Source organism: Hesperophylax consimilis, chromosome 7 (assembly GCF_061612785.1).
Source record: "Hesperophylax consimilis isolate HC1 chromosome 7, BYU_Hcon_1.0, whole genome shotgun sequence".
NCBI classification, from domain to species: Eukaryota; Metazoa; Arthropoda; class Insecta; order Trichoptera; family Limnephilidae; genus Hesperophylax; species Hesperophylax consimilis.
The window spans coordinates 15,802,858-15,826,522 of NC_142842.1; the positions used below are offsets into that span (position 1 = coordinate 15,802,858).

Genomic DNA, 23,665 nt, shown 5'->3' on the forward strand with positions numbered 1-23,665 from the left:
TGGTTTTATTTAAATTGGTGCTGGATAGTGTTCGGAAGAGGATTGTAGCAGGACGGGAAAGACTGAAAATTCAAGGCGAATGCCGAAGAACTACGATCATTGGAGAGTTGAAATTTGTATAGGAGGCCAAATCCCACCTAAAAATAAAATTTCGTGATTGTGATGATGCGATCATGTATTGTATTTAAAGGAACCCTTACACCAGAAAAATTAAAACGGTATCTCTGCAAAATATCGAATCTTTTATTTGCAAGTTATATTTTAGGTAAACTGTAAAGGGAAGTATCGACGATTTCGCTGCATACTGTAGGTCAACTGAGCCAAGGTGATGGGAGATTCAGGCACTTTAATTTGCTTTACTAGTCACGCCAATGTTGGGGGATCATGCCAAAGTAAAATAGGGAGGGGGGAGGGGGTTGAAAATACCATTGATGGAAGATCTGTAGAAGATGTTTTCTTGGGACTAAGGATATAATCAAATAATATTATCAAACATGATGATCGTTTTTTAAGTAGTTACTGATCAACATCGCTCAAGCTTCAAAATATTTTTTCATTATAGAATTAAATAATACGGTAAAAAATATCTCGCTAAAAATATTTTTACTTTCACCTTAAAATTTAAAACAAAATAATTGAGCAAATTTTATGATGTCAGATTTACCTATTAACGAGTTACAAGCGTGATATAAATATTTTTTGCTTTTAATTAACTAACTAATCATGTCGTTTTCCCGCAGGGGTAAGCAGAGGGGATGAACAACCACACAAACTTCTTGCTTCATTCATTTGTACATTCTCTTAAATTATTTTGATTCTATACATGATCCAGCTCAAGTATTTGATTCAGTCAATCTGGTCAGTTTTTTCAGGACGCCATGAGGAAAATAATTTCCCTCGGAGCCTATGTCATCTTTTGGCGTGCTTTGTGGAGGGTTTTTTTTTAAGGAAAGGAAGTTCTGGGAAGGTAAAATGTATCAAGGTTGGGTAAGAATCTAGGGATCAGTGAGTCCATGAGTGACGTATACATACGGACAAATTCGCGTTCGAAATTTAAAGTGAAAATACTTTCTGTCGGTTTCACCTCGCTTGTATTTGAAATTAAATTAAGATGAATTTGTTTGAAAAAACTTTGAAACTTTGAAATCGATTCGATATCACAACAAAAAACGAATTGCTTGAAAAATGTATTTTTACACGTTTCCATATAAACGTCCTGGTAACAGTGAAACCATAGTAGGTTTTGGTACAAAGTTTCGATTCTGTTTATGGGTTTCTCAACAGTGGAATGACGGAGTGGGGCAAAGCGATGGGTCGAGAGACCAATTGGAGAGGTCAAAGGATCTTTCCAAACCAACCTCTCCCCAAGCCAGCCTCTGTTCAATCCAGTCTCTCCCGAGTCATGTTTTCTTGCCGCGTTCCCAATGACTTCTTCTATTCACTTTCCCTTTGTTAATAAATTTCTAACGTAACAAATTGTTTTAATTTATGTCAATACTAAGAAATTTTATCAGATGCAAAATTTGTTGAGGGCTGAAACCGATTTTACAAATCAATCTTATAAACCGTGAAATCAATTTCAATTCGCATAACTTCACAGTTCTTTAATCCAAGGAAGGTAAATGGGAGGGGGAAGAGAAATGGCTAATGGCGTAAAATTTGGAAATTGGCGGCAACTTGGGCGGATCAAGTGGAAGGTATTTAGGGGGCGGGGGAAAGGAAACGGGGATATTTGGGATAATCAATGGGGATGAAACTTAGGTGAAGAACGTCTCCAACTTATAAGGGATATGAATATTTAAATTTAGAATGATTTCGCGTTCGAAATTTAAAGTGGAAATACTTTCTGTCGGTTTCACCTCGTTTGTATTTGAAATTAAATTAAGAAGAATTTGTTTGAAAAAACTTTGGAAGACGGTTCGATACTACAACACAAAAATGAATTGCTTAAAAATTTGTTTTTTTACAAGTTTCGATATAAAAAGTCCTAACTAGTAACAGTGAAACCATAGTAGGTTTTGGTACAAAGTTTCGTTACTGTTTATGGGTTTCCCCATAGAAAGGTACTGAGAGTCTCGATACTGGAGTGAGGTTGGTTCAAACGTACATAGTTACATTTTTTTTCAAAGCTCAACCAATTTTGATATATAAAGGAGAATGTTTGTTTGTTTGTGGCGGGTGGCCGCGTGGCTAACGCCGGGTACAAATCTACAGTTTTATTTCAAAACTGATGAAATATTGCACGCTTAATCCTCAAAACAAGAGAAAGGTAAAAAAAACAACCCTCTATCCCCCTAACGGACTATTCCTAAACCTTTAACGGATTTTTGAAACTTTTTGATGAAATTTTTTTCTACATTGTATTTCGAAAAACTCGGGCAACGCCGGGAAATTAAGCTAGTATAAAATATAAATGAATATGATTTTGGATATGATTTGAAATTTTCACGACCAATAGTATTATAGTTATCAATTTTTGGGGTATTAGGCCGTATTGCGCTACTTCTTTATTTAGCCAAAGTTTCAAACAGCATTACAGTGTATATCATCAAGGCAAATATGTAAAAATTGTGGTAAAGTATGTGCTTATTAATGTAGATATAAAAGAAGGAGGTAGCGCAACACGGCATAATACCCCGAAAATAAATCACCATAAGAATTTTATAATTGCGCTGTCATGGTTGTCCATTAGTTAATAATGAAACGATTATACTTAATTTTAATGCACGGTGTAAATGTTTTTTTATGTGAATATTGTACAACTGTCCTAAATAGTGTTTGCTGGCAGTGAGATCATGGAATTTCCGGAAATTTGCGGGACAAGGGAAGGAGATTTTGAGGAAGAGTTAGGTTGGAAATTACCTTACTGGGCTTTAAACTTAATACTACTCTAGAAATGCCTTAAGGACTTATTTTAAACACGTAAGTCGAAACGTTACATTTTTATTTTTTTAATGTTGATATTCCACCTCATTTAATTAAATAAAATAAAATAAACAGGAAAAACTCCTAGAATTGAGGACAACACCCAATCTCTCAATAGGTACGTATAAATCAGACGTTCACTTTCTCGCCCCGTAGAACACGAGCAGATTTTTTTACAAATTCATCAACTTAAATGTGTTTTTGAAGCTGAAACATATAATAGGTAAAATACAAATCTAGTAACATTATATTAAGTAAACAAAAAAAACTTTAAAGAGATGGATAAGCCTAAAGCTTTGATATCAAAATTGTGATGTTTTGCTTCAATTTAGTCAGGTTTAATCTTGATTCCGGGATCACCCGAGTATAATATAATAGTGTCCTGACTCTGCTCCGTGAAGAGCCTCAATAGCGCAGGGCAGGACAATGGGACAATACAAGAATTCTACCGTAGTTAAAACGCGGAACGCTTTGTCAAAATGGTTACACGTAAATTTTTGCGCGTTACGAGCGAGTTCGCGAAAAATATTATCTTTCTTACTGTCTTATACAGCATGATGAATTTTAGTGTTCTAATTACGCGACATTTTTAAGCCGAAATACGATATCCGAGCACCGAGAGATACCGTGATACGTAATACCAAGATACGTGCGCGCGGAGCGACTGACTATTGTCCTACCGTCCTAAAAATGCGTTTACCCGCGGACAACGACGCTGGCGCGGTGGTGGGGGTAAGACACTATCCTGTGGAGATAGCTTGCCCATCTATCTCTGAGACAGTGTCTTGGTTCATTGTCTTGTATTCCAAACTAATGTTCACACTAGGACAGAGGGTCTGGAGCTGGGACAAAAATAGTATTGAGAGTACAACTCCTGTGATCGCTGCATAAATCTCCTTGGAAAGTGATTCACAATCTGTTTATTTTTTTGTAAATAGATTGGGAACTGCGTTAAAACTTCCTTTCACGAGCTATGAAGATGGAAAAGCTATCATAACTTTTCTCGCGATAGTCTATAATGCAGAATATGTAACAGGTTTGTCATTATCAAGCCAGGATTTCTGATATCCCTTTCTTAACTTGGCGATTAATCAGTTCTTCTTGTAGCACGACAAACGAGTCCTCAATTTCGCCGTATGGATTGATAATCTACTGTGATATTCCCATAGACGATATATCATCAAACCTAGTTTAAGTGTGTGAGAAGGAATTTTAAATGTTGAACGTAGACTAAAATGTTTTCATCCTCGCAATGTGTATGAGCGCAACGCGTCGCTACTATTGTTTTTACATGTACTGCGATCTGCGAAAAAGACACATAATAATTAGGAAATGTATATATTTAATCCAAGAAAGTATTACATAAGTGCCTAGATAGGTACTATCTGTGTTATGTGGATTAATACATTTACACAAAGCCAAAATTGTTGTGACGGCCTGCCTAAATGGGATTCAATCTCGTAGGCCCCCATTTTTTTTTCATTTCCATGGACCAACTGCATGTCGAAGTCAACCCCTGGATACCACTTTGAGGACGACTGGTCTCAAGGAACAATTTAAAAAAAATCTTACAGTTTGTGTTCCAGTGTTCAATTCAAACTACAAATACATTAAGATGAACCGAAGAGGTAAGAATGTACTGTCGATGTTGTACTTTGTCAATATACCACTTAACACGTGGGCCGTTAAATATCAAAAGATAAAAAGGCATTTGTCATCTGTCTCCGATAAAAGATTTCCTCGAAGAAAAACACACTTAAGCACTTAGTTGTAAAAATATTGTTACGATAGCGAAAGAATCTATTTTATCTCGTCAATGAAATAATGTCGATACAATATAAAAATATGAAGAAAAAGGCACGTTTTTAGCTTATATAAAAAAATCTAAACATCTAATCTAGGTGTGGGGAGTTATAAATAAATTATTTAATGTAGCGCAAGAAATTGGGATTTATTAAATAATATGAATAGTTAAAAAATAAATTACAACAATTTTTCTTTTCATTTAATTTAATAATAATACATATTGGATGACACAGGTTTTGTAAAAAAAAGGTGATCGAGCGAAGGTTGCTTGTAAGAAGGTTCTACCCATTTTGTCTTTATGAGTAAAAATAGAAGCATACGGAACATAGAAAAACATTATTCGTACTGTGTCAATACTTGCTACTTACTTGCGATTATTACGATAGAAAAATGATTTCAGTTTTGACTCTATCTGCAACTCCAATTTAATGAGCTATAAAAATTTTAATTCCAACGTAAGCATCGTCATTTTAAAAATTAGAAGAGTATGTTTGAATTTTCAGACAAGCGATGAAGTGCCTATCTATAATTTAAAAGGTTCCATGATAACTCAACACATAGACAATTCAATACACATTTAAAAAGTTAAATAAAGTCATTAGAAACGATGAAAAAATTTTTAAACCTAACCTAACCTAACCTACATAACCCAGTTAATACATTTTTTGTTTCATCACTTTCCATGACTTAATATAACTTTTTAAAGATGTGGTGAATTATAATTTTGATGATTTATCCGGTCACCCAATTTTCAAAATTTGGAACTGATTTTCGGGAATTTAGACTATCCCCATGGATGAAATATTAAGTGATTATTTACTTCCAATTAGACCAATTTCGCTTTCAAAGCTCTAACACCGAACGACCGGAAATTACCGAATCTGGTTCCCGCGCACTGCTACTAGCGTGATAATAGTGGAACACGAGATATAGTATGCAGTAGTACCTCCATGGCTTTTCACGGGTCTTCACTGGTTGTTTTAACACGATTAGCAATATGATAAGAATCCATTTATAATGATGGAACAGTTTTCCGCCCTAAAAAACTGTTACTCCTTCAAGGCGCACTACAAGGACTCTATTTTTGTAACTAAACGAAGCTATATATATGTAAAAAACTCCATAAGAAAACTAAAACCAAATCAGAGATAAAAAGACAAGAATTAGTAACATACATATTGAAGTGGAGGATGGATAAGTATTGTAGTGAACAGTAATGAAATTTCAGCAGAAAACATATGATAAATTCGAACAAAATCACATTAATGGAGACATTCATAAAGGTGGAATAATATGGTACACAACAAAAGCATCAATATTCTATAAATTCAAAGGGAAACATAACGACGCAAAAAACTGCCTGTGTTATTGCAGGGGCAAGGACCTATCCACAGTATCCACCCCTTAACGGGTGACATAAAAAAACTAATGATGGACATCACATATTTGCACAAATAGGCCAGCTGATTTGGTTATTCGAACTGACATGTGTAGCCACAGACAATAAAATGTGTTCACATAATTAATGCATTGTTATGTTGAAACAAATACGTGTACAGTTTATTTATAAAGTTACAGTTGTCTGCAATTAGTAAAACCGGTGTGAAATTTATTTGAATAAAAAAACGCCTTTCTTAATAAAGTAAGCTTGACTTGAAAAGAGAAGTTACCTAACAAAAAATAAATAAAATAATAACTCCCGTGGAATAAAAAGCTGAGGTGTTTATTTAACTAAATGTCTCAGGTTAATTTAGAAAGCTGGCAACTTGTATTCAGTGACCATGCTTCTTTCATTTCTGGGCCACTTATTAGATTACCTCAACGAATGAAAACACCTCCTGAGCCTATAAGGTGTCCACTTGTACAGTGTTTTGTGGAACTAAAAGCCTTTGCTTTATATCTCACAGACGTCAGAGTGAGGTTGAATATATCTCAAAGGAAAATCTGGGAAATACTCCCAGTCCCATAAGACGCCGGAATTCTTATTATTTGTTGAGAAAAGTAAATAATGGGGTTATCACTTTTTATAGTTTACATTGGCTACTGGCCGTATAGAATATTTATGAAGGTTTTCTCTGAAGAATGTTTGAAGCATTTATGTGCTCTTTGAGTGCCCACTTACTTCCCTTGCTTTGTGAAGACATTTTATTCCAGATGAAATTATGTTTCTCAAGACGTAACGAAATATGCTGTAAAACAGTCTTAGTCCTTTTGGACTAACTAAATGTTTACAAGATAAATTGAACGTAGTTTTCTAAATTGGCACTCGATGAGAATATTAAAGTAGGCATCCGCATACGTAAGAAAATTCAATTAATGCAATAATACAATAAACATATTAAAAGTAGAAGAACAATTTACAGTACACTTATTTAAGAAAAATATTAGATATAGGATAAACACTAATAAATTAATGATAAAATATTTTATTTTTTAATTAAAATTATGATAAATTAATTTATGATCAATTAATTCAAAATGAAATACAGATTCAAATTAAAAGATTACGCCTAGATTAAGACTACTTAATTTATAATCAATAAAGCATTAAATTAATAAATAATAAATTAATTGAAAATTAAATGAATTATATTTTCGTCACTTTAGTTAGTCACTTCGTGGTTTGACATATTATTAAATAAAAATAAAACAGTTTGTTTAAAAATCACGAATTACTGTAAATTGTATTAAAGCCGACCGGTTTCGTTTGGTAGAAGCATCTTCAGGGTTAAAAATTTAACTCATTTGGATTAATTAAATTTTGAACCCTGAAGATGCTTCTACCAAACGAAAACGTTCTCAATAAAATTTATAATAATTCGTGGTTTTTAAACAAAGTGTTTTATTTTTATTTAAATGAATTACATTTTTATGTAAATACAATACTGCTCCCAACCGTCTGGAGCCAGTGAGACTATAGCATCCCTTATGAGGATTTGTTGAGCGGCTGAAGGTATTGGAATGTGGGGAATGTAAGTGTTTTGTCACCAAACACAACTAAAGCCATTTCAAGCAAATTTTCAATTCTGAATGGTAGTCATACACCAGGGTGATACTGAGAGTACATTCCACTCAGAAACGTACTGCAAATATACCTGAAATTATTTTTTATTGATTTAATCGTATAATAACACTTTTTTTTTATTTTTGTAAAAAGAAAGACAAACGTTCCCGGGTTACGAATAACCTGACAATATTTGAAAATCTCCTACTACCACCACAGTAAGCTGAAAATGTTGCTTGTGTTGTGATGGAGGACTTAGCCAGCCGAGGAATTGAACACACTACGCCTGAGTGGGACCCAAACGCGATGTCAACTCGGCCACCGACAGGTCATATTAATTAAATAAAATTTTCTTGCGCACAGAGGGATTTAAACCCGCGACCACCGGATTGCCAGTACAGAGCATTACCCCTCGATCACGGAGGCCGTCAAAATTATTTTCTTTTAAATTACATTACATTATAATTGTTCGCTTTTCAGTCAGTTGTTGTCCCATTTGAGCTAGAATTCAAAGTAAAGATAGATCGGTAAGTTGGTGGAGCGGTCCAAAGTGAGTACGTTATGGATTCGATCCTTTGCTGAGCCTTCAAGTTTTCATATTTTTTCTGCAACCTTTTCCGTTTGTAGTGCGAGTATTTAAAATAACGTCTGATGAGATATTCTTAATCTTGTAATGTTTTCATTAAAAATGTAGTTTTGTAGCTTTAAAATTTCAGTAAAAATTCGAAATAAAAAATACCCCGGATTAAGTAATACGGTAATAATATTTTATTCCACCTCCTAGCAAAATAAAATGAATAGCAGTTACTTTCTTTGTTTAGTGAATACAGCGCAGATATTGTTTCGCGAAAAGGGTGTTCCAAATACAAAACATTGATTCAAATTGATTCCGTTTGAAATTCGCAAATAAAATACGCCAGCCCGGTAGATTGTAGATAAAGCGAGGGACATTATTTCCCGTCCACGTGAATAAAACATAACTTTTCCATATGACATATTTCACGGTTCATTGCCTTTGTTTATACGAAATAAATTCACAGGATGTAAAAAAATAAAGATGTACAAAATAAGGATGTAATAAAGAGTTGGGATTTGCTGTCTTTTGCGCGAAGCGGAGTGGGTTGTTCAATTCACAAGGGGATTGCTATATTTTTGAAGATTTAAAAAAGAAAATTAATCCACACGGGAGGTCTTGAGAAAAATGATTTCCCTTAGGGTTTATATCATCTTTTGGGATGCTGAGTGGAGGGTCTTTTTAATGAAAGAAAGTTCTGTGTAGAAATCTAGGCATCAGTGTGTCCAGAAGGGAAGTATATTACATAAAAAAATAAAGAAAGACAAACATTCCCAGGTTACGAATAGTCTGACAACATTTTAAAATCTCCCACTATCACATTTAGCGAAAAATTAAATGGAGGACTTTAGGAATCTCGGAATTTCGGCGGCCGGCATAGTCCAGTGGTAACGCATTGGACTGCCATTCCGAAGGTCGCGGGTTCGAACCCGGCGTGCGCAAATAAATTTTATTTGATTAATTTGTGTTATTTCACAATTAATTAATTAAAATAATATATAATATATTTGCGGCACGTTCCAGAGTGGAAGATACTACCAGTATCGCCCTGGTGTAAGACCACCATTCAGAATTGAAACGTTGCTCCAAATGGCTTTAGCCGTGTTTAGTGACTAGATCTGAATAGCCAGGTACTTCCCCACCTTCCTCTTTTCTTTCCCCACTTACCTTCAGCCTCACAACATCCCCCAATTGGGGATGCCATAGTCTCACTGGCTCCAGACGGGAGCAGTTGGGACTCTTGTGAGGTATTCACTATAAAAAAAAATTAAAAAAAATCGAACGCCTGACGTCAGAGTTGGACCCAAACGCAATGCCAACTCAGCCACTGAGCAGTAAAATATGAATATATCCCTCTCACTGCGGCGCAAGACGATGGGTTGAGAGACCAGTAGGAGTGGTCAAAAAGTCTACCAGAAACAGCCTCTCTTGGACACACCACACCCGATGAACTCAGTCATCCCTGCAAAGTCACCAAACGTAGCGAACCACTTGGAGTGACCTATAGCAGAGGTGTTGGATATCCAATAAATGGTAGCCAGGGCAGCGGTACCAAATCCGCCTCCCAAATTAAATGTAATTATTTATGTTTTAATAGGATAGGTAAGGTTCGTTCCACGATAACTCAACACAATTCTCGTACCTAGGACTCAACAATATCATCCCGTTTTATGAAACCTACATGACTAACACTTGGGCAGGTTTTCAGGGTTTTCCGGGTGAAGATTACCGCGATGTTAGTCAGTCTCCGAGAGAAGATGGAACGAGAAGAAGTAGAAAACTGTACTTATAAAGGTTTTAAGTCTTTTGAAACTTAATAATTCATCTCGTAATGAACTCCAACAAAAGTTATTAATATTTATGTAACAATTTGTTCCAGTTGTGTGTTGGGTACCTACCCTTAAACAATTTAATTACTTTCAGAATGTGATTACCTCACAGACGTAACTATAAAAGCTGTCACTTGAAAAACATAACGATATATATCCAGACTTTAAAATTTAATTTTGTTAAAAGTTTCTGCGTTTCAAAATACAAGCTGCATATAAACTTGAATATTATGCACAATAAGTAATATGCAAAACATTATTTCAATAGTTTTTCATGATTATTTATTTGTATGAGAGTCGGCTTCAATTTGTTTCACTTATTCTTATTCACTTTTGTGTACACTTTTATTTGCAGGTTATTTTAGAAGAAAAAAAAAGAAATTCGAATGATATTTTCAAATATATTTTAATTCGGAAGCTGAAAATCAATCATAGAAGCTAGTTTGAATTTAAAAAATAAAAGCTTTATTCACGCTGCAATATGAAATAAGTTAGAAGTATATGGGAAAAATATATATATGGTAAATACGTAAAATAAATAAATTAGAAGATGCCATACAATTTTCGTCGTAATTTAGTTAACTAGAAAGAAAAAAAGTCACTAAAATAACCTTCTAATTTATACGGTAAGCGATGAAGGGCAGAGCAATCTTCTATGGCCATGGAATTATCTCTATGCTGTGAAATGTTACAAACTAGTCTCACTAAAAATTAAGAATTTGAACGAAAAAATTATAGAGTAAAAAATCATTACGTATGTCATATTAAATGTAATATTACGTAATGCCATGTAATGTAAGGTTCCATGATAACTCAACACAGAGACAATTCAACACACTTTTAAAAAGTGATATAAAGTCATTAGAAAGGATGATTTTTTTTAACCTAACCTAAGCTAACCTACATAATCCAGTTAATAAAGTTTTTGTTTCATCACTTTCCATGACTTTATATAATTTTTTAAACATGTGATGAATTATCATTGTGATGATTTATCCGGTAACCGTAATGTAATATCACGTAAGACCACAATAAAGTAACTTTGACGGTCTCCGCTTTCGAAGGGTAAGGCTCTCGATTATCAATCCGTAGGTCATGGGTTCATATCCCAGCGGTGAGTCAGTAAATTTTATTTGTATTATTTCAATAATATGTTGAATATTTGCGGCTCGTTCCAGAATGATCTCTAAATATCGCCCTGGTGTGAGACCATCATTAATAATTGGAACGTTGCTTGGAATGGCTTTGGCCGTATTTGGTGACCAGCTCTGAACATCCAAGTACTTCCCCACCTTCCTCTTTTCGTATCCTTTCCCTCCATATTACTTTCAGCCTCACAATAAACCCCATTAGGGGATACCATAGTCTCATTGTCTCGAGACGTTGGGAGCAGTAGGAACGCTATTAAAAAGCTTTTGCTCGAACGAAATATTGAAGGTAAAGGTATATTAAGAAGCATCGACCCTGAATACGTTCATAACTGAACAAAGAAAGGCGACGTGAAAATTGAAACAGACAGCCAACAAGAATTTTAAAAAGAAACAATCATTCCCGGATTACGAATAACCTGACAACGAATAACCAGTTTTAGATGAAAGTGCAGCTCAACAATGTATCGTGTATAGCACAAGCAAAAATTGCCATCAATAAATGCTGCTTTTATTGATTGATAAGCGTGAAATGTTGCTTGCGTATTGATAAGCGAGATATGTTGCTTAAATTGATCGATAAGCGAGAAATTTTGCTTAAATATTGTTGAATCCAAGAAGCTGATGCACGAACCCTTTAAAATTGAAGATGTTGGAATGATGATGACGAGGAAGTTTCAAAATGAAACAGGTTTTGCATTGATATTGATACCAACGCTGACGTAGTGATGCGCGAACGAAGGAAAATGAGAAACTGAGTATGATTGCACCTGTTACATACATACATTGAATTGTGATACAATTACTTTGTATTTTCACTGAACATGTGTACATTGTACAGTACATGTAGAGTCATAGGAATATGTTAGAGCATTTTTTAATCCCTCTTGTGTGTCAAATGGAAAACCCAGTGTCCGTCCCATAAAAAACTCTACTCTCTCAAAATAAATAAATTGTATCCTTCCAAAAATTACAACTCGTTTCCTTTGTGAAAATAACAGAATTAGAAACTCCACATTCATATTTTTATTTTTAATATATCTACCGTGCAACTCAAGCAAGTATTTTTGAGCACGTTTCCATGACATAATGCAATTAGATTCACATAATTGAGAAACCCCACTTGTACACCCAACCTAGTTCTGAAGTAATTAGTAAAAACTATGTATCTAAGCATTGTAATTAAAAAAAAATTAAAAAACAATCAAATATGGAACAAAAAAAAATATTAAAATTTTGCAAAGTGGTGTTTTTATAAACAAATTCCAACAAAAACACTTATTTTAAAGTAAATTTAGCAATTTTCGATTTGAGCAGGCTTTCTTAGTAAAATAAAACTTTATCTTAAGAAAAAATTATTTTTTATATTTTATGTATAACAAAAATTTGATAGGATTAGGATGACTTTGATGGGATTATAAATAAAAATTAATATTTTAAGCGTTGAAAACCGGACAAGATGAATTTACGGGTTAAATATGTATGTCTATTAACTAAGAAAAATATGGCATTTATAACTCCATTTGACACATTTGTGGGCGAGCTTTTCATATAATGAATCAGTATATTGTAAGTTAGGTGTTTTATCTCATCACAGTCAACCTCTCCATATTGCTAAGCTATCGCGCTGCAAACGGGGTAGCAAAACGCCAGAGACGGTATGATCCAAACATTAAAAAACAATACGTATTTTGATAAAATTCACGTACGAATTTCAGAATTAACCTATGTTATTCGTAGTATTGTTCGCCATAAGTGTCATAGACCTCGGCAACCTTTTCTACGTAAAATTAAGTACCTATGAGTTAAATACAAGAGAAATTCACTAAAACATATTTAGGTAAGTCTGAAACAAAGCCTGAAACATTTCTCCTAATCAATTTCCGAGGAAAAAACAGAGGAAACAGAAAGTATCAACAACGCCAATTCCCGAGGAACCTGAAACACGCGATAAATATTATGGCAGTTATTTTAAGCATATTTTCGTAAAGCGAATTGGAATATTGAATACAAGTATAATTTGAAATCATATTTTTTATGGGCTCGTAAAATTATATACGCCTGGTTTAATTTATTGGTTCCCTCGAGACTTAAAAATAATTTTTCATTGATTTTATTTATAGTCTTATGATTACAAATACATACCACATTTGTCACTGAAGAAGATGATAATACTAATAAATCTAAGCGGAACATGAAACAGAACAAGACAGAAAAATAAAAAGAAAAGGGACAAAAAAAAACAGAACTAGGAATCGAACCCAGGATCTCTTGTCTTACCGTTACAGGTAGATCGTTTAGTTTATTTGTTCATACCAAACCTTTAAAAGAACAATAAAAACTATTAAAAATTTTTACACTCGGATTGAAGTTAGACATGTTTAAAAGAAAAAGCGTTTAACGTCACACTCGGATTGAAGTTTGACATGTTTGCAAGAAAATGTGTCTAACTTCACACTCGGATTGAAGTTATAAATGTTTCCAAAAAAACGTATTGCGAATCATTTAACATTAAGTTTTTTATATCATTTAATTCGTTTTACAAAAGTGTCCCGCGTATCATTTTACAAAAATAGGTTGTCCTTTGAATTACATAACGAGAGAAATCGAGTTAGGTATATAATGTTACAACTAACTGTAATACCTACATTTTGCAATATTAGCGAATATTTTAAACTGAACATTACCTTGGATACCAAAAGAATGTCTTATTTCTTCAAAAACTCCATCGAGCTGATAGTCGAATCAAAATAATATTGGAGGTAATATTTCTATTTTTGACACCGACAATTCGTGGTGGAATTCCATTATACTGATATATTAAAACAATTTTTTTCCACTTATTTTATTTTTTGATCGTTACTGGTTTCAGCTTATTATAGCCATTTTCAGACTGATACAATTATATTTATTACGTTATACTACGTTTTATGCACATTAAGTTTGGGGGAGGGTGGGGGTTAACAGGAATGGCATACAATGATTACAATGATATGATCAATTATTCGTGTTTCTCCATCTTCGTTGGAAATTCAGATGTGAAACACGACTTGGCAACTAAGATGGGAGAATACACGTAATTGTAATAAAATCATGTGCATACAATGATTACAATGATACGATCAATTATTTGTGTTTCTCCATCTTCGTCGTGACCGTTGGAAATTCAGACGTGAAACACGACTTGGCAACTAAGATGGGATGATGGGATTTTGTTTATATCGTTTTTATTTCACAATTCATATGAGTTTGTACAGCAATCCCTTTATAGTAATAAAAGTAAGGAAAATAAAAAAAATATTTGTAGTTACTTCAAAACCTTTCTTTTTCGAAGGTAATGCTATTTGAATATTGTGATAAAAAAGGAATAAGAAATATAATTATAAAAAAAATGAAAAATACTTTCACTTTGACAGATTCAAAAGCCAAAAAGAATATTTAAAAAAAAACACAAATTAAAAATTATATGTTATGGTCACAAAGTGGAAATTATAACCACATTATAATTAAAATGAGATATATATAAAAAAAATATTTTTTATGAAAAATCCACAGTTAAATAATAAAAAATAACACGAAATTAAGTTAACACTGGTAACGAGTTGAATTAAACCCTGATAAAAGATTTTATTATACAATAAAAATGTGCATAAAAACAAACTAGATAATCTACAAATTAACATAATTGTAATAAAATCATTGTATACCATCCTTGCTGACCCCTCCTCCAAATGTTATGTGTATAAATTGTACTCGTCTAAACATGGTTATTAAGTAGAAAACAGTTGTTTGAATGTGTCATAATGCTGAAGATTATTTACTTACCTAGAGACAACAGCGTATTTTTTGTCAGAATGAATTATTTAGTTTGAGTGCATTCTTTCATCATCTCTGCTTTGTATTACATATGACCTGCACAGTGATGGCTCAAAACCACGTAATTGGATTATTCAAATGTCATAAATGCATGACTCTGATTGATCTCCTGATTGGTGGTGTGATGGTAAAAGATAATTATTTACAATGTGTGTTGGATGGGCGAGCGGTTGCGATGTCCGGCCATCATGCCACATGTCGTGGTTTCCAGTATTGGCTAATTTGTATAAATACATGTATTTCCGCCGTGGCTATGGTCATATTGTAATTATGACGGAACTATGTAAAGGTCTGTTGTGATTCAAACTGGATATTCTCGGAAAAATTTCTAGTTAGAAATGAAGATAATTGAGAAAATTTTAAGCTTTGAGGTTGAGCGTTTCGATTAGCGTAGCCGTTCAAAACATTTACGTATATTTCACCGAATCTATTTTATGTTATCCTTATGTTATAGTCATATAACGAGTTGTATTTTCAGGGCTACTGCAGCGCTCCAACAATGTTTGCAAAATATTGAATGAATTGTTTGGCCTCCCTCTCGAGGAACCAGGCCTTTGATGTCTAGGAAAGAATACATTGTAATTTAGTTTTGTTGCTTCCCTTGAGAAATTATGAGATTTTGTCAAAATAATTGAGTAATTTTAAATTATATATCAGGTTCTGGATTTACTTAGAAATATTCCCGGTTGACATTGATTTTCCAATTTATTCGCTGTTTATATACTTATTCCAAAATGAAATGCTGTTTTTGAAGCAGATGAAAGACCTTCCATATTTTAATATTATTAATAAACATATGCGATTAAAAATATGAATTTTTCATCATAAATATTTTATTTTTCTTTTTACACTAACCCCACACAGGCCCCGAGAAAAATAATTTCTCTAAGGGTTTATGTTATATTATGAAAAGGACGGAGTGGAAATTCTGGGAACGTAAAAGTTATGAGGGTTGGGTAGGAATCTAGTGATCAGTGAATCCAGGAGTAGCGGATATACAAGACCAGTTGGAGATGTCAAAGGGTCTATTGGTTATCCAATAAATGGTTTTCGGGGCGGCGGATGTTTCTTGTAAACTATAAAAATGCCACTTATGAAATCAAAAACATATTTAATTACAGAAACTAACTTTGAAGGTTATTGTCATTTCACTTTTTTCGTTTTACATAAAAAATAATTAAATAAAAAAATAATAAGCGTTAACAAAGATTTACAAAAAAGTTCCTGTATGTGTAATATGTAGAAGGTTAATGGCTAATATGACTTGTCTAATGGACACCCTACACAAACGTCGTATAATATGGCTTGTCTAATGGACACCCTACACAAACGTCGTGTAATATGACTTGTCTAATGGACACCCTACACAAACGTCGTGTAATATGGCTTGTCTAATGGACACCCTACACAAACATCGTGTAATATGGCTTATCTAATGAGCACCCTACACAAACGGGGTGTGATATACAAAAGTGTTGTAATGAATGGATACCTAATTATTATTATGAAGATACGTTCTCGCTCTAGCTCTTGCTGTTGGAATGAGTCGTTTAGATATTTGGAGGCACTATTTCTCTCTATTCTTACATAGTTCATTTTATATAAATTTTCAAAACAGAATTTAAAAAAATATATTTCTTTGTTGTTCCAGAAGCACGGTGCGGACTAAACGGTTACCGGCCAAACCGGCCGCGCTATGACCGCGCTGCGGGAGCGGGCGGCACAGCGAGCGCGGGCCGCCTTGCTGACCGCGCTGCTGGCCGCCTCGCTGGCCGCACTGCTCGGCGCGCACCTCGCCGCCACGGCCACCGCCTGCCGCATCAGCGAGTACCCTTGTCGCAGCGGGCGATGCGTGCGCCTGGACCGCTACTGCGACGGGAACGATGACTGCGGAGATGGGAGCGATGAGCCGAGATACTGCACAGGTAATTCTTTTTCATTATCTCTAAAGTTTTTTTAACCGTTCGGACCTCTGGTGTATTGACCGTTACATTTCTTTAGGATGCTGTCTGAAAATAAAAGAATTTGAGTGCATTTACGCTTCTCAATAAAATCCAAGTAAATGGGATATTTCTGATCGAATACGAAAACTAATAACTGTTTTTTTTTGTCGTTTGATATGAAAACAATGAATGAAGAACTCAAAAAGTATCATTAAATTTTCTCAAATTGCGGTTGGAAACTTTGGTTTCATAGAGGTGTATATTTTAATTATTCTGTGGTTAACTTATGTATTTAATTGTTAAGCTCGGTATTTTTATTTTACCGTTTCGTTCATAGTTCTAACCTACAGTAAGGGAGACACAAGAGCTGTTCCAAAATGCGATCAAATCAATCAAATCAAACTAAATATGCCGATAGAACAACTAAACTACGCTTATCTGTTACGATTAGAGAATTTATTAAATTTGAGTGACAGTATAATTTTTTCCAATCTAGTGTTTTTATGTAAAAACTTGCACAGTAAAATTGACAGCCCTGATTTGCTGCAGCTCATAAACTTTCATATACCGGCCAGAACTACTATTGCAAGAACACTACGACAGCTGCACAATTCAACACCCAGCTGCATAAAGTACAGAATTTAGGTAATGTCTATACACATTTAACAAATGTATTAAACAATATCAATTTTTATTTAAAAACATACGTACAACAGGTGCCATACACATAGGTATAAAGTAACAAGTTTAACAAACAAACAAATTACTAAGTATAAAGTGTGAGAAAATGTAAAAATACAAAAGGTAAGACAAAAACATACGGCACATGTGCCATTAATATAAGTATGAAATTGCAAGTACAAAGTTTAGTAAAATATAAAAATACAAAATAAAATATAAGTAAAAGTGGCGTATTATTGAAAAATAATAAATTACTCGTATTTTCCATTGATGCCAATCTGTACAAACCCATAAATAACCGTTTTCATCAAATTACAGTTGACTTAAGTAGCGTAGCTATCTACTTTTTGTACCTAATTGATACTACCTGCAGATTATAATATATACCTAAACATATTATCAAGTCCGAGGTTTAATAATAATCAGGTACATTCGTTAGCAGCGACAAACGGTGTACAGTAAATCTAATCGAATCAACTCAGTAAGTAATGAAGAAATGTTAGGATTCAGGTTGATGTCCTCTACACTGATTTCTCCAAAGCCTTTGACAAAGTTAATGACTGGATTCTCATGGCCAAATTTTATGCTATAGGCATAAAAAACCCATTGTTATCATTTTTTTACTCTTACTTGAGTGATAGAAAACAAAGGGTTAAAAAAAATAACTTTGAATCCTTTAACATTGACGTAACGTCCGGCATTCCCCAAGGAGCCCATTTGGCTCCGCTTCTCTTTAACTTTTTTACTAACGATATCACTAAAGTTCTCTCTCGTACACGCTTCTGATTTTTTGCTGTTGATAATAAGATTTTAAACATAATAAAATCCTACCTTGACTGTATACTATTTCAACTTGATATTGATTCATTTAATGATTGATGCAAAATAAATTGCATGGAACTTAACGTTGGTAAATGCAAAATTTGGTCCTTTTATAAAACCAAAAATCCTGTCCAGTTTAATTATAAACTAAATAGTGTTTGTCTATCTAATGTCACATCTATCAAGGACCTTGGGGTCACTCTAGACTGCAAACTTTCTTTCCGTGATCACATTAATAACATCGTCAACAAATCGCTTAAACTACACGGCTTCATTCATAGAATAATTTCTGACTTTAAACGTATGAGTACACTTAAAACTCTATCCTGCTCGATGGTTCGCCCTCACTTTGAATATGCTAGTGTAATTTGGTATCCTTTCTATGCTGTCCACATTTGTCACATCAAATCCGTACAGCATCGCTTCCTACGAGGAATTGCTTGGAGGATGGGACTTGAAAGAGGCGAGTACTCGTATGATGAAATTGAACAGATTTTCACGGCCAAAAGTATTTTGTTATTTGTTTTTGGGGTGTTATGCCGTTTTGCACTAACTCCTTCTTTAACCAACGTTTCGGACAACGTTACAGTGTTCATCATCGTCACATCTGCCCTGATGATGGAAACTGTAACGTTGTCCGAACGTTGGCTAAAGAAGGAGTTAGCGCAACATGGAATAACACTCCAAAAACAAATAACAAAAAAAACTTTAAACTTTTCTTCGTTGGAAAAACGTAGAAAGAACTCTGATCTGATTTGCATATTCAAAATTATCAACAGTATTGCTGACACACCTGATTTGTTGCGGCTCATCCAGTACGATGTCCCTTCCCGTACACTCAGAAATAATTAATTGCTGTTCCTCAATCAGCATTCCACTAATTTTGGTTTTCATTCTCCTTTCTCCAAAAATCTTCTCCAGCATTCAATTTTTTGGTGTAAGCCTGAATGTATTTCGACAGTCGATACGTAATGTTTAATTTTTTAAAACCGTTTAAACCTTCTTCATGGATTGAAATTGTAATTGTCTCGTGACACTTGTAATTGTCTTCCATCTGTACTTTTTATATTATATGTATATTGTCATTGCTCATAATTTATATATGCTCTCCTTTCACCGACATCTCTGTTTCTTATTCGTGTAAAAATATTATATTGTTAATGGACTATTTGTCCACTGTATCATAATTGCTGTCTATGGCCTCTCAATACGTCAGTAGAACCTTTTTAAGACATATGTATGGTAATACGGGCATAATACGGACATATGACTAATGTGGTAGACGAAAAGCACATAAAAACTATGCACAAAAACTTACATGATCATATTTGTAATATGCATTTACTTTGTGGCTCGTCATAATTTACAATAAAATATATAAATTTGTTTTAGACCACTTTAATTTTAATTGTACTCTACCGGTTTCGGGAGCACCTTTCCTTCGTCAGGAGAATAATAAAACAGTTTTGATATTCTCCTGACGAAGGAAGGGTGCTTTCGAAACCGGTAGAGTACAATTAAAATTAAAGTGGTCTAAAACAAATTTATATCTTTTATTGTACTTAAATTATCAATTAAAAAATAGCAGTGATTTGGTGCAATGTTTACAATTCAATGTAGTCCGCCTTTTCGGGTAATTGAAATTTTACTATATATTTTTTTTTTAAATTACAGAATTTCAGAGAATTCCCAATATTTTTTCAGGCATTACAAAAGCAGTTTCCATTTGCTTAGACTAGGCGCTAGCAGAAAATTACAAAACAATGGTGAAACCTGAATCCTGTTTTCAGAATTAAAATGACTACGAATCCTTAAAAAAATGTTCTTGAAAATAGTGCAATGTACTTTCAACATAATATAAAAAAAAATATGTTTAAAGTATGGATAAAATGTACGGATTACATTTAAAAAATACTCCGTAGCAGATATTATTACTCTTGTTTCAGCAGAGTTAAAAATAATTATATAAACATTATTTTTCAGTTCGTGAACAGTGTCGGTGTAGGAGAATTGTTTTTAAGATGGTTAGACTAAACTATTTTGTTTACTTCTTAGCATGATGGAAGATAAATGCTTTTAAATAGCCTTGGGAATATAATATTATATTTACATATTCACTTGTAAATAGTAATTGAAATTCTTCGGTATAATAAGTCCCACGTTTGTCAATACGACGAACGAGGTAAAAATAATATAGCACGAACGATCAATTATCGAAGTTCAAAAGCATGGAAAGAAACAATTTATTGGAGGGTTTCAAATAATTTTAATAATATTCATTGAAAGTTGTTTCAATCACCTAGTCGAGGCCTCTTTGCACTGCTAGCAAAGTTGCTCAAACGAAATCTCCGAGTGTTGAATCGATTGCTAATCGGGCGTTCGCGGGCTCCAAATCTGCTAAAGACGTCTCACATCCTTTGCGTGATTCTCGCCAAATTATTCAACATTTTTAATGGGATTCCCCCGGGTCGGGGATGAAAGGAAACTTTGGTCGTGCTCCTTGAAGCGTTTATTTGAATCTCTTTCCTTAGATTCACAAACACCGCTTTGTCCCCACGGCTCCGAGGGTTGGGGGGTGGTGGGTGGAGAAGTGGGAGGGTGGGGCTGCATCATGAGGGGATAACTTTAACATTAATTAGGAAAACTTTCAGCGATTCCAGTGTGGGCGCCATTCAAAGGAGCGATCTCGATTTTCAGACATCTTGTTAGTTTTTTCAACGAGGAAACTAACAAACTCTTCGTTGTATTTAATACATTTATGAACTTTCCATGTTTTAGAGCGTTTAATTGTGTATGTTCTTCTTATTTGGATAAGACAAAAGCTAACCGCGTAATAAAGCTACACTAAATCATTTACAATTAACTACATTATATTGTAGTTAATGTAAGAACAAAAGTTTGAGATACACCGTTGCACAAGTTATAAATATGTAGTTTGTTGGAATATCTCAAAGACATGAAGTTGTTCACTGATGCCTTAAAAATTGACGTTCTATATTTCAAAATATCGATATGAATATTTCATACCACTGAAGCCTACAAACAGAATTTCCCATCTTAAAGTCTATTAAATATTCACGTCCGAAGTAGCGCTGGATTTCCATTTCAGGGAAAAGAATTTGAATAAACTTGAACAGCCGGAGCCCCCATGAGCCCCTGAGATCCCCCTGAGCGCCCGGAGACCCTCAAGCCGGGGTCTCGGAGTTAAATGAGATATGATTGTTGTTAGAATATAATTTGCATTCTCAAACAAGTTTGTGGACAATTTTTACTTTCTTTCTTTAGAGATAGCTGCCTTTGGCGTTACGTTATATCGAAATCTCGACGAATAAATGAGATTTACGATTATGTATGCGTAAACTTACTAAAACGTAATTAAAAACTCCGCTGAGTATTAGGCCTGTTTTTCTCTCAAGTCCAGCAGGCCAATAGGTTTCCTTTTTAATTATTTTTGCGGAGATAGAATTTAAAGGGAGAAATTAAACATTTCATACCTCAACGAAGAATGCTTGGCAGAAGGAAATGAATGATAATTCAGTTTTTTTAAGCTGAAATAAAATTGTGTTTTTTTGTTTTTATTTGAGTGTCGACTTTCGGCGTAATCTAATTAGACATAAGATTACATTTTGCTCATTGTTGAGCATTAATATTTTTTTTTTAGATTATGTTTACTTAACCAATTTATTCTGAAAAATATTTGTTTTTCCCTTTTTTATAACTCACGAGTAAACATTTTTTTAAACGAAACTGTGGGTAGCTACTTAAGCTGATGTGGACCGTTTTACCTTTTTTATGGAGACTTATCAGATAAAACTTTGATCTTCTTCGCCGACTTGTTATATTTTTTTCAGTAATTTTGAAATCTCCTCATTTGAATTAAAAAAACAACAATTTTGTATTACAATTTTTTTCTTTATAATCGCAAGGATCCGCAAAATCCCCAAAATCCCCTTTCATAGATCTGTTTTCCGTTTCCCCCGTAGTTTGTCCCTTCCCCTGATCACCCGCTGCCCTTCACCCACAACCCATCTAGTTTACGATTCACCCCACACTACGAATGAACCGCTGCGAAGTTCTAGTTTCACCTTAGAACGTGACGCTCATATTTGAACCCAACTCCGAACATCCCAGAATTAAAATTGCGCTTAACCAATTGATAACAAGGTGGTTTACATGTTGAATAAAAATGAGAGTTTTAAAGGCAATTTCCTAACATACCTTGTGTATACGTATAGGTCTACCCGAGCTTGATACGATTAAAAGAATTTTTTATTCCAATTATTTTCAATAATAAATCACCTCCCTGACATTTTAAATACCAAGTATTGTTGACTGAGCGTAGCGAAGTCCCATTTTAACTCGAACACTTTGCATTTAGTGTGTCTGTAAACTTGTTTGTGTGTTCCATGTCCAGTCAATCGTGTCACGATCGTAGACATACCGGTTAGAACCTTTTTATTCCACCACAGAGCATGAGCGTTGCGACTGTTGCGAGCTGTCAAGTCGGAGTAATAAACATTACGCAGAGTAAATTGTTCACAGAACTACTATTACAAATATCCATAAATGACTATATAAATGGGTTCCATGATAACTCAACACAGTGACAATTAAACAAACCTTTAAAAAGTGATATAAAGTCATTAGAAATGATGAAAAAATAATTAAACCTAACCTAACCCAACCTACTTAACCCAGTTAATTAAGTTTTTGTTTCATCACTTTCCATGACTTTTAAAGATGTGATAAATTATCATATTGATGATTTATCCGGTCACCATTGGAAGGTCACCGTGTTAAACTGTAAACAAAAGAATGTTAAATTGTTAAATGATCGCATTCACTTAAAAACAATTTCTATAATCAACGTTTTTATTTTAATCTAATGGATATTATCAGCGAAAATGTTAAACGTTTTGTAATCATTGAAATAGTTTTTCCATTAATCTAATCTAAAAATATAATTTTTACTTTAGTAAGACTTCTTACTTCTTTAGTCGCATAATTTCAAAATAAATAGAAGTCCTGGAATTCAATAGCTAAACCATTCCGAAACA

General features: G+C 33.9%; 1 protein-coding gene across 1 annotated transcript in view; it reads left to right on the plus strand.

Annotated features, from left to right (window-relative positions):
• LOC149422371 (uncharacterized) overlaps positions 1–23,665 on the plus strand; it is a 280,175-nt gene that overhangs the window by 183,721 nt on the left and 72,789 nt on the right. The window contains exon 3 of the mRNA XM_089633760.1: positions 16,814–17,087. Within this exon, the coding sequence (XP_089489886.1) occupies positions 16,859–17,087 (229 nt within the window). The 5' untranslated portion in view covers positions 16,814–16,858. The remainder of the gene's footprint in view (positions 1–16,813; positions 17,088–23,665) is intronic.